Source organism: Fundulus heteroclitus, unplaced genomic scaffold (genome assembly GCF_011125445.2).
Source record: "Fundulus heteroclitus isolate FHET01 unplaced genomic scaffold, MU-UCD_Fhet_4.1 scaffold_59, whole genome shotgun sequence".
In the NCBI taxonomy this organism is placed as follows: domain Eukaryota; kingdom Metazoa; phylum Chordata; class Actinopteri; order Cyprinodontiformes; family Fundulidae; genus Fundulus; species Fundulus heteroclitus.
In genome coordinates this window covers 265,115-281,509 of record NW_023397022.1, presented here as the reverse complement: position 1 = coordinate 281,509, position 16,395 = coordinate 265,115, and the positions used below count along the sequence as shown (strand labels likewise).

Sequence of the window (16,395 nt, the reverse complement as noted above, 5' to 3'; positions counted from 1 at the left end):
CGATTAATAAGCTTATTATTCGATTGAAATCGGAAAGAGAGGGGCCTAATTAGACATGACCAGGACATGGTCATCAGCCTAAACTGACAGGGTATCACTCAGACAAACATCTCCTTCTTTAAAATAATTTTCAGAACTACCTTGTTTGTGATGGTAACACAGAGTAGGCTTTTTTTCCTACCCTGACTCCCAAGCAGCTAGTTGATTTATAATATAACATACATACATAATAAACCATACACGATGGTTTTAGAGATTTTGTATCCCAAAAATGCTGCACTTTGCTAATAACAAACAATTGTTTATTATTATAGAATTTATTTTTATCCACACTGCAGGGTAATAGTTGTAAAGTGATGGTGTTGGTTGCTTTTATTCTTTGGGGAATGCTATATTCACTAGATACAGGTCAGAGTAAAAAAAGGGGACCTTGTTAAATGCAGTGCAATTATAATCTAATGAAATAAAAGTTGTTTTCTTGGGTGTTCTGATGTATTAAATCAGCAAACAGCTCCTTAATTTTCAAGGAAAACTTGTAAGGTAAACACAGGATGCCTACAGTAAAATGTGTCTTTTTTTATTATTATTATTTAACCCCATCAAATGATAGTCCTGCAGTAACTTTGAACGCCAACCCGTGTTGCTAATTTGGTTAGTTTTCTACTGTAGAGCTGCCTCCATCATAGATCGCACCCACCCCCCCCCCCCCCCCCGCTGATTCCTCAGGCAATGGCCCTATTTACAATTGAACAAGGGATGCTAATTTGAGCCACCAGAGTCGTCAGTTTGGACCCTCTTTCGGGACTTCAGGGGGGGGGGGGGTGAAAACCCTGGTGATGCTAATGTTAACCCACTGAGGCTCTATCGCCCCTTACTGGGTCAGAACTCCAACCAGAACAGAAGTCCATCAGCGGATCAGTGAGGAAGGAGGCAGGAAAGGAGTCTGCATGCTTCCTCTCACAGCTCCTTTAGCCTAGGAACCTCACGACATCCCTCACTCCCTCCCTCCCTCACTCCATCCCTCCATCACTCCATCACTCCATCCGGTTTCAGAAGAGAAGAGGAGGTTTGGTGAACACTCGGTTCTCTGCAGACAGCAAATAAAAGCCGATGAAGGAGTTTTCTTTTCACCCAACATCTCCACACAGCACAGACCATGAAGCCTCTCTACCTGTAAGGTGAGCTGAGTCGTCACCTTACAGGTAGAGTGTAATCAGCTCGTTAAGAGCTGAAGGAACCAGCTGATGGTTACCGGGAGCAGCAGCGTTTCCCTGCAGCAGGTCTTCCTCTTCGCTCCCTGGAGTCGCTGCATCTGGAAGAGCAGGAGATGAAGCAGAGCTCACTGCTCACCTGGAGCTGCATCTACCTGCAGGTGTTTGTGCTCACCTGTCAGAGAGTCAGAGCGCTTCAGGGATCGCTCCACCTGTTCCCGCCTCCTCGACTCAAAGTCCAGGGCCTCCTGAAGTTTCCTCTTCACCTTCTTCTCCTTCTTCAGCCTCCTCTGCATCGACACTGATGACGACACACACTGACCTGTTTGCAGCTCCGCCTTACCTGGCCCACACACCTGGCCTACCTTCTCACACCTTTCTCACCTGTCTTCCCTGACCCACCCGTACCTGACCCACCTTTACCTGGCCCACACACACCTGGCCTACCTCCTCACACCTGTCTCACCTGTTTTACCTGACCCACCCGTACCTGACCCACCTTTACCTGGCCCACACACACCTGGCCTACCTTCTCACACCTTTCTCACCTGTTTTACCTGACCCACCCGTACCTGACCCACCTGTACCTGACCCACCTGTCTCTCCTTTACCTGGCCCCCCTGTCTCTCCTTTACCTGACCCACCTGTCTCTCCTTTACCTGACCCACCTGACCCACCTTTACCTGGCCCACACACCTGGCCTACCTTCTCACACCTTTCTCACCTGTTTTACCTGACCTAACCCTCCGACCTTTACCTCCACCTACCTGTCTTACCTGTTTTCTCTGACCTACCCGTACCTGACCCACCTTCACCTGACCCACCTGTCTCACCTTCACCTGACCTACCTGTCTCACCTGTCTCACCTGTGGCGGCAGGTATCAGCCGTCCTACCTTGTGTCTCCTTTACCTGACCCACCTGTCTCTCCTTTACCTGACCCACCTGTCTCTCCTTTACCTGACCCACCTTTACCTGGCCCACACACCTGGCCTACCTTCTCACACCTTTCTCACCTGTTTTACCTGACCCACCCGTACCTGACCCACCTGTACCTGACCCACCTGTCTCTCCTTTACCTGGCCCACCTGTCTCTCCTTTACCTGACCCACCTGTCTCTCCTTTACCTGACCCACCTGACCCACCTTTACCTGGCCCACACACCTGGCCTACCTTCTCACACCTTTCTCACCTGTTTTACCTGACCTAACCCTCCGACCTTTACCTCCACCTACCTGTCTTACCTGTTTTCTCTGACCTACCCGTACCTGACCCACCTTCACCTGACCCACCTGTCTCACCTTCACCTGACCTACCTGTCTCACCTGTCTCACCTGTGGCGGCAGGTATCAGCCGTCCTACCTTGTGTCTCCTTTACCTGACCCACCTGTCTCTCCTTTACCTGACCCACCTGTCTCTCCTTTACCTGACCCACCTGACCCACCTTTACCTGGCCCACACACCTGGCCTACCTTCTCATACCTTTCTCACCTGTTTTACCTGACCCACCTGTACCTGACCCACCTTTACCTGACCCACCTGTCTCTGCTTCACCTGACCTACTTGTCTCACCTGTTTTACCTGACCCACCTTTACCTGACCCACCTGTCTCTCCTTCACCTGACCCACCTGTCTCACCTCCACCTGACCCACCTGTCTCTCCTTTACCTGACCCACCTGTCTCTCCTTTACCTGACCCACCTGTCTCTCCTTTACCTGACCCACCTTTACCTGGCCCACACACCTGGCCTACCTTCTCATACCTTTCTCACCTGTTTTCCCTGACCCACCCGTACCTGACCCACCTTTACCTGACCCACCTGTCTCTCCTTTACCTGACCCACCTGTCTCTCCTTTACCTGACCCACCTGTCTCTCCTTCACCTGACCTACTTGTCTCACCTGTTTTACCTGACCCACCTTTACCTGACCCACCTTTACCTGACCCACCTGTCTCTCCTTCACCTGACCCACCTGTCTCTCCTGCACCTGTCTCGCCTTCACCTACCTGACCCACCTGTCTCTCCTTTACCTGTCTCTCCTTTACCTGACCCACCTGTTTTACCTGACCCACCTTTACCTGACCCACCCGTCTCTCATTCACCTGTCTCGCCTTCACCTACCTGACCCACCTGTCTCGCCTTCACCTGACCCACCTGTCTCTCCTTTACCTGACCCACCTTTACCTGGCCCACACACCTGGCCTACCTTCTCATACCTTTCTCACCTGTTTTCCCTGACCCACCCGTACCTGACCCACCTTTACCTGACCCACCTGTCTCTCCTTCACCTGACCCACCTGTCTCTCCTTTACCTGACCCACCTGTCTCTCCTTTACCTGACCCACCTGTCTCTCCTTCACCTGACCCACCTGTCTCTCCTGCACCTGACCCACCTGTACCTGTCTCACCTTCACCCACCTGTCTCTCCCTCACCTGTCTTCCCTGACCTAACCCTCCGACCTTTACCTCCACCTACCTGTCTCACCTGTTTTCTCTGACCTACCCGTACCTGACCCACTTTTACCTGACCCACCTGTCTCTCCTTTACCTGACCCACCTGTCTCTCCTTTACCTGTCTCTCCTTTACCTGACCCACCTGTCTCTCCTTCACCTGACCCACCTGTCTCTCCTGCACCTGACCCACCTGTACCTGTCTCACATTCACCCACCTGTCTCTCCCTCACCTGTCTTCCCTGACCTAACCCTCCGACCTTTACCTCCACCTACCTGTCTCACCTGTTTTCTCTGACCTACCCGTACCTGACCCACCTTTACCTGACCCACCTGTCTCATTTCCACCTGACCCACCTGTCTCTCCTTTACCTGACCCACCTGTCTCTCCTGCACCTGACCTACCTGTCTCTCCTTCACCTGACCCACCTGTCTCTGCTTCACCTGACCCACCTATCTCTCCTTCACCTGACCCACCTGTCTCACCTGCACCTGACCTACCTGTCTCACCTGTTTTCTCTGACCTACCCGTACCTGACCCACCTTTACCTGACCCACCTGTCTCTCCTTCACCTGACCCACCTATCTCTCCTTCACCTGACCCACCTGTCTCACCTGCACCTGACCTACCTGTCTCACCTGTTTTCTCTGACCTACCCGTACCTGACCCACCTTTACCTGACCCACCTGTCTCTCCTTTACCTGACCCACCTGTCTCTCCTGCACCTGACCTACCTGTCTCTCCTTCACCTGACCCACCTGTCTCTGCTTCACCTGACCCACCTATCTCTCCTTCACCTGACCCACCTGTCTCACCTGCACCTGACCTACCTGTCTCACCTGTTTTCTCTGACCTACCCGTACCTGACCCACCTGTCTCTGCTTCACCTGACCTACCTGTTTCACCTGTCTCACCTGTGGCGGCAGGTATCAGCCGTCCTACCTTGTGTCTCCAGTTCGCAGCTCAGCTGTCTCTGCACAGTCCGTCTCACGTCTCGCTCTCTGTCCAGCTCCAGCTTTAACTCTCTGCTCTCCCTCTGGTTCTGTTTGCTCTGAGAGCGAGCGCTCTCCACCGCCACCTTCAGGAGGCCCTGGGAAACACACGCAGTCCCAACGTTTGTGTAATCCACGTTGGGTTCTCACCGCCTGGCTTTACCTGACTCTGGCATCAGTCACCTGTATGTTGGTCAGCAGCGTCTCCATGGAGGACAGGCCCTCGGCCAATAGGAGCGGGGCTAAGGAGTTGCTGATGTGGTTCAATGATGGCGGCTGGGCGAGTAGCGCGTTCTCATTGGTTGGCTGGAGCAGGGGGAGGGGCAAAGCGCTGTCATCTGCAGGATCAAAGAGTAAAATCCTGAACCTGTAGACTTTGATGTGGACAGTCTGCATGTAGAGAGGTTGAAGCTGCAGCTGCTTAGCCTCGTGAGACCATCCTGATCTCGCGAGGTTTCAAGGTTTCTCTCGCAGATCAGTCTGGATACTCTCCGTTAAAGAAAATTTGGAGCCGTTCACCAAACGAACGTCCAATCAGCGTTGGCTTTGAGGCGGGTTGAGGTGTGACGCAACGAGGAGCGCGTCAGTTCAGTCTAAAGAACATGGCGGCTTCAGCCGATGAAACTAGCGTTAGCGTGGCTATCGAGCAAGTTTTGTCGGAATTAGAGAGTATTTCTTTGCTGAGCTAACGAGCCTTTACCTGCAGCAGCAAGAGTAGCTTGGCTTGTGGTTGTGTTTTCGTCGTCGCTCTGTTACGAGCGACGACGAATCTGATTGGTTTATTTGGCCCGTCTATCACCAACATAGGCCAATCAGCTAACCAGTATCTCCGCCCCTTCCCAAAATTACTTCAACGGAAGGTTTCCAGATGGATATGCGGAGCAAATCTATCTGGCGGAGTCAGGTAAGCAGCTGCTAGTCTGAGGCAATTATTATAAATCATTTAGTTTCTGTCAGACACAGAGAAAAGATTAAGATTCAAACGACTGAGGCGGAGCGTGGATTACGTCTGATTACCAGCAGGTTCTCAGTGTTCCCATGAACAGAACCCGGTCCAAAGGAGGTTTCTGTTGATGGAAAATCAAAGAGGAGCTGCAGGTCTGAAGATTTATTCATAAATAAATGATGAGAAGATCTGGATGCTCTAAACGCCTCAGGAGAAAACACAGACAAGCTTCTGTTCCGCCTTCACACAGTTCTGGTTCTGGTTCTGTTCCCATCAGGGGGAACATCCAGGCTGAAGGTGAGCGAAGCCTTCCTGTCGTCTGCTGGGTTTCACCAATTTGAATTATAAACTGAACTTCTAACATTGTTTCATAAGAGGAATCATATTGGAATGATTGTATGAACTGATTATTTCTGTTTATTAACTGGTATATTAACTTGGTTCTGGTTCTGGTTCTGTTCCCAAACGGGGGAACATCCAGGCTGAAGGTGAGTAAAGCCTTCCTGTCGTCTGCTGGGTTTCACCAATTTGAATTATAAACTGAACTTCTAGCATTGTTTCATAAGAGGAATCATATTGGAATGATTGTATGAACTGATTATTTCTGTATATTAACTTGGTTCTGGTTCTGGTGAATAGAAGTCCAGCAACAGGTGGACTCCTGGTGAGTCCACCTGTTGCTGGAAAACATGTCACCTTCATCACATTCAGGTGATGAAGGTGATATGTTTATTAGAAACCATCACCCTCATCATGCTGCTGTACAGAGACACTAATAAGCACCACATAGTTCCTGCTGACAGGTCCGGTTGGACCCTGCAGAACACTCAGGTCTGGGTTCCATCAGTGATACAAAGGTATTCATGTAGCCTGACAGATTCAGGAGTTGGTGTGCGCTGACCCAGCTCTGGTGTCTGTGCCGGAGGAGGTGAGGAAGACAAGGATGAAGATACTCTGGAAGGTGATTGGCTCGTTGGTTCCTGGAAGTGGAGGTCCTCATCACTGGGAGTGGGGCAGAGGGAGGAGCCTCCCTTAGGAGAATCCTGAGCGCACAGGACAATGTTAGTATTAAATAAGCATTAGAAATTTCATTTTTCATCAGCTCTAAAGCATTGCTAGCGATATAAGCGCTGTTAGCCATTTGAACACTGTTAGCCATGCTAACAGTGTTCAAATGGCTAACATCGTTTAAATAGCTATTAGTGTTAGCCATGCTAACACTAATAGCTATTTAAACGATGTTAGCCATTTTAACATTAGCCATGTTACCGTTGTTAGCCATGTTAGCCATTATTTAAACGCTGTTAGCCATGTTAACACTGTTATTTACGTTAGCGTTGTTAGCCATCTATGTTACAGCTGTTAGCCGTTTTAATGCTGTTGACCATCTTAACGCTGTTATCCATTGTAACATTGTTAACCATGTTAATGCTGTTAGCCATTTTAACATTGTTAACCATGTTGACGCTATTATTCATGTTACCGTTGTTAGCCATGTTAGCCATGTTAACACTGTTAACCATGTTAACGCTGTCAGCCATTTTAACGTTGTTAACCATTTTAACGTTGTTAACCATGTTAATGTTGTTAGCCATGTTGACTTTATTAGCAGAGTTAGCGTTGTTTTTGTCACCTTGTTGTCTTCTGTCTGCGATACGGCAGTCATGTGAGCTAAACTACTCAGCTGACTCATCTTGTTCATTGCCATGGCAACACTAGCAGGAGGGAGACCAACAGGAAGTAGTGGGTGTGGCATGACCATAAAAGGAAGATCTGTTAGCCCTGAGGAAGCAGAGATAAAAGATGATTAGAAACACTCTGAGCTCAGCTATCCAATCAGAGGGCAGATGTGACTCACGGTTAGCCAATAGGGAGCGGTGCTGCCGAAGAGTGCTGAAGCAAATAGAACCAGCAGGGGGAGCTACAATCGAAGAGGCAGGAGAGAGGAGGTGGTGGTCCTTCTCCCATGATCCTTCACTGCCTCCTACCAAAGACACGCAGGAAGAGCGAGGTTAGGAGGCAGGAACTAAGGAAAGGAGACAGCAATGAGTTTATGATGATTAAGTAATCAAACCCGTGTCGTCATTCTCCGACTCTGGTTCGCTTTGCTGTAGCTGCTGGTCGCCGTTTCCATGGAAACGCAGCATCATCAACCTCATCTTGTGCATCTTCAGAGCTTCAGCCATTGCTGCTGTCAGACCTGAGGACAGAACATCACACTGAGATCTGGGCCTCCAGGGGGCGCCGCAGCAGCAGGAATCAGGTCAGGGGGGATTTCCTCCCATGTTGGCTCATTAATCAGGAATAAATGAGTTTAATGTTAAACAGCTGCAGTCCTGGAAGTTATCTGTAAGGTGGTGGGGGATCAATAATTAATAATGCCGACAGCCTGGTGGTCTCTAGTGGCTGATTCTGGACCAGCTCTCTGTCCTGCAGCTTGGCCCAGATATTGAGCTCCTCTAATTAACTCCATGTGTAATAACGAGGGAGCCCTGCTAACGAGCTCGTTAAAGTCATGTAGAAACAAAGAAAACTGTTTTGTTCTGCGCTTTGTGGATGTATCCCAGCTAGAAGTGGAGCAGAGCGTCTGGAGGCTGGGAGCAGTGGGAGACTTCAGCTTCAGCCTGGATGGAGGACGAGTTTTCACTAAAAAGCTTCCAGGTGGCTGTAGAGACAACATTATGATCACATGACTCCTCCTGCCTCCTTTACAACGACAGGAAGAGACTGACGCAAGATCAGTTCTTTAACATGTAAAATAAAAGGAAGTCATTATAAAAGATCCGATATTGCTGATCCTAAGCGGAGGAGACGTTAACCCACTGAGCTCTGTTAATGTTAGCAGAGAGTCAAGAACATCTTTATTCACCACATTTCTCCCAATTCTCCTGTTTACAGCAGTCAGTGTGATTATCTCACACCATCATCTGCTAATCTGTGGCTCACGCCACCCTGATGACGGTCAGAACCTGATGGTAGAAAACCCTGAGGACGTGTGAAGGCTTTATTTTATTTATGTGAAATGTCCTTATGGTAAAGTGCCACCAGTGCCAGCATGAATCTCACTGCAGTTCTGAATGCTCAGAATGAAATCCATCTATTAAAGTCTGATATGGAGGGAAATTGGACGTCTGAGGAACCACAATGCAGTTTGGCTGCAGTTCACCACTTCACCATCTGCGGCGCCAGTTTCCCCGTTTCCAAAGCCAGACCCCAGAACTCAGCAGAACCAAAATGATGGGAAGTGTTTCAAGTTCCCTTTGCAGTTTTTAAATGTGATGGACTGAAAAACCCAGAAGAACCCACTGGGTCAGAGTTCTTCAGAGGGTTCTTCCCTCAGAACCTGCAGGAAGCCGTTCTGCAGAGCTGCAGAGAAAGTGGATCCAGGCTTTCTGCTGAGATGCTGCTCTGCTCAGCGCTGAGAGGAAAAGATGCAGCGGGGACAAACGTCACTTTGATGAATTTATCTGAGCTGATTCTCCTCAGCACCAGGAGAGCCTGAAGCTGCAGAGGGCCTCAGTTTCTGCACAGCAGCAGTTTAAACTCAACCTTTAGGTTTTAATAACCGAGCCTTTAATCTCCGTCCTGTGACCTCGCAGCAGAAACCGGCTCTGGGAGTATTTTTAATAAAAGCTGCAGAGTTTTCATTAAGCTGTCAGGCCCGTCAGCAGAGGGCGGAGGTGAAGGCTCCTCTGCAGGATTCAAACGCTCTGCTGAGCAGAAACATTGAAACATTAAAGGCTGTTTCTTCTCAGACTGATGCTGACAGCTGGGTTTATTTTCCTGCTGCTTCACAGGGACGCGTCCTGTTTCCACCTTTCACTGCAGCACAGATCTGCCCTGCAGCTTTAAAGCTTCTGCTTCACTTCCTGCCCACCAAACTGTTCTGCTCTCATCTCATCGGATTAAAAATAACAAATATAAACAGAAGAATTAAGAATGTACAAACACATTTAACGGCTGATAATTATCTCACAGAGAAAACCTTCCTCTGGTTTGGGCTAAGAATCCAAAGAATAACACGTAGAAACACTAGCCAGCAGCACTTTAACGCGTTAATATTTATTCTGACCAGAAGTCAGGATTATAAACTCTAAATAGCCTTTAGCATCAATACTGTAATGTGTGGCCCAGAGTTGTGCCTGACAGTAATCCTGCAGAGGTGTCTGTCTGTCAGAGTCACTGTACTCTGTGTGATCAGAGTTATAATTAGCCCAGTTAATTAGTTAATTAGCAGACATCAAAGCAGCTGACAGATCAGAGTCGGACCTGAAGCGCCGACTCGTTTCAGCTTTAAAGGATCAGAGAAAAGCAGCTCAGGAGGATTTTCCATCTGGATCCTTTCTGATCACTGAGATCATGTTGGACCCAAACCGTCATTCAGTCACATGACGGATGGCGCTGCTGCTGCTCTTCCTGGTTCTTAGGCTTTAAAAGGTGAGTTTGGCCGGTCAGGGCTGGCAGGGGCGGATCCAGGATTTTATAAAGGGGGCTGGGCACCTAAGAGTTATGTTAAGACAATGTGAGGCTAAACAACCAAAGAATGCCATCTTTACTCTTTCACACTATCCTAATTATTCATCTATGGGTTTTTTAATTGATAATCATTTTAATGGATGAACATAAGTGGAATTAGCATGATTACATTATTGTAATTGAAAAAGGTTAAAAAGTAGTTTAAAAAAAATATTATCCTTATCAACAATTAATCAAACAAAGATTTTCTTTATTTCCAGAAATGATATTTATTTAGTAAAATGACTTAAAAAGACCCAAGGACTTAAAACAGTTTATGGTTCAAGTGATAAAGGAGTTTTGAATATATTTTAACGAGATAAACTATGTTGAGAGAAAAAAAACTTTCAGTAAGTTAAACCAATGAACATGTACGGTGAAGTTAAGCCATAAGCCTATAATAGAACAGTAAGACTTGACAAAGAATATTGTTCTCTTCTACAACACCTTCAACTTTATGATGACGATGATAATGGGTTTATGAATGTTAACCCTTTAGGATGCTTCTGGGCAAATATGTCTGATTTTGTTGATGTCTAAATGAATGTCCTGGTGGACATACATAAGTAGCAAAGCCATAAACATTTCCTGTCCCATAGTCGACCTCAGCAAAGTTTTCACTGCTTTAAGGCCTGAGTTAGCACGTTCCACAGAAGCACTGCTAACAGGTAGAACTGACAGAAGGTGAAGAATCATAGAAATGTTTGGGCAGCACTTCATATTTGTTATCCTTAGAATTTCAGGGAGAGAGCTGGGTTTTTCCACTGATGACCACTTTGTGTGCCACAACTTCATTTCCTGCCTGAATGTTGATCCTGATGGTAGATCATCTTTATATGATGTAAAGATCTCTTTCTCACTCTCATCGTTCATCATATGCAAAATGCTTGGACATAGTTTTAATCTCGTCACGTCGTAATAAAGCGAGATCTGAGCTGTGAGCAATTCAAACTCATGCTCGGACAGACCCGGCTGCAGAAACTAATTACAGAGGGGGGGCATTACATTTTTCAGGGGGGCACACTTTAAAAAAAAAAGCATTTTATATGCTTCAGGCTGAACAGTGGCTCTGTGACAACTCCTACAGTGCTAAGAAACTCTCAATAAAATCCCAAAATCTAAAAAAATCTAACAAAAAGAAATAGTGTATTCATTGTTACCAAATTAGGCAGGTTTCCACAGAATTAGGCTTCTTTTTAGCACAATGAGCTGGAACTAAAATAGCTTATGGGCAGGATGTAAACATTTGGGAAGCTTTTCACATTTGTTGGGCTTTTAGAAAGAATTACTAACAAAATATATCAAAATAGTTCATTGTGAGATCAATAAAGACTATCTTATCTTATCTTATCTTAGTTGTCTATCTCTGGAAGAAAACTAAAACCCTTTTAATAAAATGCCATCTCATTAAACCCATTTTACTGGTCGATTTATTTTTTAAATGAGTCAAATCTGACATCATTAATGAATAATAGTTATAATGAATAATATTGATTGTTATAATAAAACAAGAAAAGAATAATAGTTAATCAAGTGTCACTATGAAATTGTATTGGTCAATGTAAACACCCCAAGAGGCGTTAAGTTCTACTGAACAGCTTAAAAATATTTCATGGCTGTGAAAGAGAAATGTTTGATTGAGCTCTATAAGATAAATTATGTTTATATTAAGGTAGATTTATTACTCATTTACATTTGGTAATCAGACTGAATCTCCATCCCTACAGACACCGACGGTGACCACAGCCGAGCTGCAGCTTCTCTCTGAAGAACGTCTGACCCAGTGACCCGCCCCTCTCCGGCTGTGATTGGCTAGCATGTTGCCTTCAGTCGTTGATTTGATTGGTTGAATTGTTTTATTGACACATCAAAGATAGTACTAATAGAACGATGGCCACTCCGAGGTTAAAAAAGAAAAAAAAAGTACAGCTGCCGCCCAATGCCCGCCCGCTCTAAAAATAATAATTTTGGTCTCCAAAAGGGGGCGTGCCAACCCCCCCCCCCCCCCCCCCCCGCCCTGGATCCGGTCAGAAAGTTCTGATGTTAGCAGACGTAGGACCTTTCTGGTTGGTTCCAGAACATTTGGTTCCTCAAGAAAACACCTTTGACTCTCATTCTGCTGTGGAGTTTTTGTTTTAGTTTAAAAGTCTGTTTTCTGTGATGTAAAATGTACAAATAAAAACGTGGCGTTCCACTTGAAACGAGCCTGAATTGGAAGAATTAGCATCCGGATCAGTCAGGTCCAAAAACAGACAAATACACAGGTTCTGCTTGTTTGTCAGAAAGCAGAAGATGGGGTTATTACTGTAATAAACTAATTAACATTGTAATAAACACTGTAATAAACTAATAAACACTGTGATAAACTAATAAACAATGTAATAAACACTGTAATAACTGTAATAAACACTGTAAACTAATAAGCACTGTAATAAACAGTAATAAACACTAATAAACGAATAAACACTGTGATAAACTAATAAACAATGTATTAAACACTGTAATAACTGTAATAAACACTGTAATAAACTAATAAACAATGTAATAAACACTGTAATAACTGTAATAAACACTGTAAACTAATAAACACTGTAATAAACAGTAATAAACACTGTAATAAACTAATAAACACTGTAATAAACAGTAATAAACTAATAAACACTGTAATAAACAGTAATAAACACTATAATAAACTAATAAACACTGTAATAAACTAATAAACATTGTAATAAACACTGTAATAAACTAATAAACACTGTAAACTAATAAACATTGTAATAAACACTGTGATAAACTAATAAACATTGTAATAAACACTGTGATAAACTAATAAACAGATTAATAAACACTGTAATAACTGTAATAAACACTGTAAACTAATAAACACTGTAATAAACAGTAATAAACACTGTAATAAACAGTAAAAAACACTGTAATAAACTAATAAACACTATAATAAACTAATATAAACACTGTAATAAACTAATAAACACTGTAATAAACTATTAAACATTGTAATAAACAGTAATAAACACTGTAATAAACTAATAAACATTGTAATAAACACTAATAAAAACGTTTCTCTGCCTACCCAGTAGTTCTCCTCCTGGATAACAGAGTTTGCAGGCGCTCTAAATGCTGTAGGAACACCTTTCTGCCTCAGGCCACTTGCTTTAGGGAGTTTATTAGAAAATGTAACGTGTGAAAATCTGAGACGTTACCGTTCTGACTGTCTGTCACTCACCTGTCTGCGACAGGAGGGCGGGGCTAAGCAGAGCGTGTGGGAGGAGCCTGGAGCCGTCGCTCATGTTGGCCAAACCCAGACTTCTCTTTGGAGGACGACCCGGTCGAGAGCTGAGAGACAGACAGGGACAGACGTCAGACCGGTTCCACCTTAACTAGGACTCAGGTGGGACTGCTGGCCCCTCCCCCTGCTCTCAGGTGAGGTTCAGCCCCGTCTCCCGGGGTCCGCTGCTGCCAGCGTCAGGTGTCCTGGAGGACGAACGAGGAGACGGGTCAGAACCCAGAGAGCATGATGGTCCTCCTTGGTCCTCCTTGGTTCTCCAGCAGGTTCTGGTCCTCCAGCAGGTTCTGGTCCTCCAGCAGGTTCTGCTCCTCCAGCAGGTTCTGCTCCTGTCATATTTTCTCTGTAGTTTTATCAGCTGGTTGGCTCTAAAGTTTGTTGATTTATTTAAAGTTGATTTAATTAATTTGATGATTTGAGAGCCGGTTCTGCCCCCCGGCCCGGCCCAAACACCCATCAGCTGGTTGAAGGGGTTCTACGGAGGCCTGGTGGACTGGATCTCAGGTTCTGCTGCTTCCAGACCACAGAACCAGATCTGGACTCTGGTCCTGCAGGAAGAACCGGATCATCGGACTAATAACTCAGTGGGAAGGTTCTGCTGACACCATCTGCGCTCGCCTGGTCCGGGTCTCTTCCTGTACCTCAGAACCTTTATATTATGAATATGGTTCTGATGGTGCGGGTCTAAAGAACAGAACCACACACAGTGACGGTCCTGGGGGGTGTCAGGTTCTGATTGACGGGTCAGAGACGACCCGCCAACGCACATTAAATTAAATTCCTCAGGAAACCCGTGTCTGGGGGACTTAATTAAACCGGGCCAGGAACTCTTTGATGTCCTGCCAACACACACTGGACCCGGTTTGACCCGGTCTGACCCGGTTCTGCTCAGAGAGCGGCGTCTCACAGGTTCTGGTTCTGTGTCCAAACAGCAGAAATATCTGTTATCAATGTTCTGATGATTGCTCTCAGCTGGACCCGTCTTCATGTTCTGCTTGTGAACCAGAACCTCACAGGTCCAGATGGAGATGTACGTCTGGACCACCGGACCTTCTTCCTCTCAGCCATACAGAACATCGGTCCAAAGTCTCTGTGACGTTAATGGACCTCTCAGTCCGGACCAGAACCGAGCCTCGGTACCGGGGAGCGCTGAGCCTCTTCATCAGAACATCCTGAGCCCGATTCCCAGGGACCGTCTGCTCCTTCAGGCCCGGTTCTGCTGCCTCAGCTACCGGCTGGCAGCCACAATAATATTATTATAATTATTATTATTAAGACATTTTATCCAGATTTTAATTCCATCCATTTGTTGGTTTTAGCTTCACAGCTGCAGGAAAATGTATTTTCTCTTTATCAGGCAGATTTTATTGACCTGCTGCTAATTAATTAACTAACGATCCGTAAACTCAGAGATCTGAACAAATGTAATGTTTGCACTCAACTCATCTGTAATTATTTTAGTTTATTTCAAATTAATAATTCAATATATTCTGTTTATTTTTATGACGTCTCAAGCCGCTTTACAAAAATGTGTATTCAGTCCATGTCGGTTCTGATCCAGTGGATCCCAGCGATCAAACAGCGCCGTTAAGTTCATAAATAATTTCATTAAAAAGAACAAGCTGTTTCGTTTTATTTAGAATGATCAAAAAAATAACATAAATGTAAAATTAAAACATGTTTTAAAATCTAAAAATGTGCTGAAACAGTTTTTACCTCAGATGATCATAAATTCAGGTCTGTTAATAATATTATTAATCAAATGAATGAAATAATATTTCATTAGATTATCTGCTTATAACAAACATTAACTGAGCTTATTTTTACTGTTTATTTTATATTATAGTAATATTTCCAGCTTCATTGTGATGTCTACTATGTTCAGAGTTTCATAAGCAGTTAAAGAAGAAATGTTGATATGAAGCTAAATAATTATAATCTTTATATTTCAGTCTGAATTTATTTTATCACTACTCTGAACAGATTTAAGTCTGGCTGTTCTGTTTTCACATTAATTTCTGTAGATGTAATTGTCCAGGCTGCTGATCATCAGGCCAGGTTTCTGTTTTATGGGTCAGAACTTTTACAAACTCAGATTTTTAATAAATGTCTGAATTTTCTTTTAGCGTTATTTATTTATCAGTTATTTAAATCCATGAATCGGCGGATGGCTTATTTCCCCGCCGCTCACCTGGCGCAGGTGCAGTCCCGGTACAGCGTCTCGAAGTCGGCCCTGCTGATCAGCTTGCAGCGGTTCACGCCGGGCTGGATGGCTCCCAGGCCGCGCAGGACGCGCACCTGCTCCACGGTGCACACCACGGGGCTAATGCGCAGGCGCTTCAGCTTGGTGTAGACGGTGTGCAGCCCCCCCACCAGGTGCTTGAGGAAGAGCTCGAAGACCTGCGGCAGGCAGATGAGCTCCGCTCCGTCCACCGTGAAGGAGGCCACCTGCAGCCCGTGAACTTCCACCAGGCGGCATTCCGCGCGCGGCGCCGCGCCGCTGCCGCTCGCTCCGTTCACTCCTAATGGGAGTCTGCCGCTCAGGGAAGGCCCGGGGAGGCGGGGGCAGCGGCCCAGGTTCGGAGCGCTGTAAAGCGGTCCGGAGGGGAAGGCTGGGTCAGGAGGAGGTGTGGAGGTCCGCTTGGAGGGGTCAGCCATGTCTGAGCAGAGAGAGGAAGAGGAAGAGTGGGAGGAAGAGGAGCAGGACCGCTTCTTTTCTGCTCCTCTTCAGCTCTGACTCAAGCCTCTCCACCCCCTCTGCTCCTTGTCGCGACAGCCAATCAGAACGAAGGAGCACAGACGGATCGGGCTCTGAATGGCTGCAGCGGTGGGGGCGGGGCTTGTGCGGATGAACGCTGACAGGTGAGTGAAAGGTTCCGCTGGAGAGGAGCAGGTATCTGATTTATGGTGTGCTCAGCTTCAGGAGGGAGCCGCTGATTACCTGGACCGGTTCTGATTGTTCTGATTGGGTCTGGC

The 16,395-nt window shown here is 46.0% G+C and overlaps 1 protein-coding gene and 1 long non-coding RNA gene across 14 annotated transcripts; both read right to left on the bottom strand.

Moving 5' to 3' along the window:
- Positions 1–1,007: 1,007 nt before the first annotated feature.
- On the bottom strand, positions 1,008–16,195 carry LOC105918490 (dachshund homolog 2). Of its 13 annotated transcripts, none has more exons than XM_036133157.1 (11): positions 15,611–16,194; positions 13,360–13,469; positions 7,675–7,800; positions 7,459–7,584; positions 7,234–7,382; positions 6,502–6,643; positions 4,838–4,992; positions 4,605–4,752; positions 1,387–1,512; positions 1,253–1,312; positions 1,008–1,087 (listed from the first exon to the last, which is right to left on the bottom strand). In XM_036133157.1, the coding sequence occupies exons 1-11, from the start codon at positions 16,075–16,077 to the stop codon at positions 1,050–1,052; spliced, it is 1,647 nt and encodes a 548-aa protein (XP_035989050.1). In that variant the 5' UTR covers positions 16,078–16,194; the 3' UTR covers positions 1,008–1,049. The 13 variants fall into 13 exon arrangements, 7 of the variants coding, with proteins under 7 accessions (XP_035989050.1, XP_035989049.1, XP_035989051.1 ...); XM_036133156.1 differs by having other exon boundaries at positions 1,032–1,087; positions 1,196–1,312; positions 15,611–16,195; XR_004929876.1 differs by lacking the exons at positions 1,008–1,087; positions 1,253–1,312; positions 1,387–1,512 and adding exons at positions 3,362–3,379; positions 3,508–3,946; positions 4,172–4,276 and having other exon boundaries at positions 4,568–4,752; positions 15,611–16,195.
- LOC118561248 lies at positions 1,810–2,274 on the bottom strand. Its single transcript, XR_004929879.1, has 3 exons — positions 2,255–2,274; positions 1,889–1,949; positions 1,810–1,855 (listed from the first exon to the last, which is right to left on the bottom strand). It is a non-coding gene; the product is annotated as an uncharacterized LOC118561248 (long non-coding RNA).
- Positions 16,196–16,395: the final 200 nt, after the last annotated feature.

What these genes read in the sequence shown, in the direction of transcription:
- LOC105918490 (XM_036133156.1), bottom strand. Translation starts at nt 16,077, where the DNA reads ATGGCTGACCCCTCCAAGCGGACCTCCACACCTCCTCCTGACCCAGCC. An exon ending in GGCACAGACACCAGAGCTGG is followed by an intron (nt 4,993 to 6,501) that starts GTCAGCGCACAC and finishes TTGATCCTGCAG; the next exon opens with ATGACAGCGCTTTGCCCCTC. An exon ending in CTGCGAACTGGAGACACAAG is followed by an intron (nt 1,513 to 4,604) that starts GTAGGACGGCTG and finishes TGTCGTCATCAG; the next exon opens with TGTCGATGCAGAGGAGGCTG.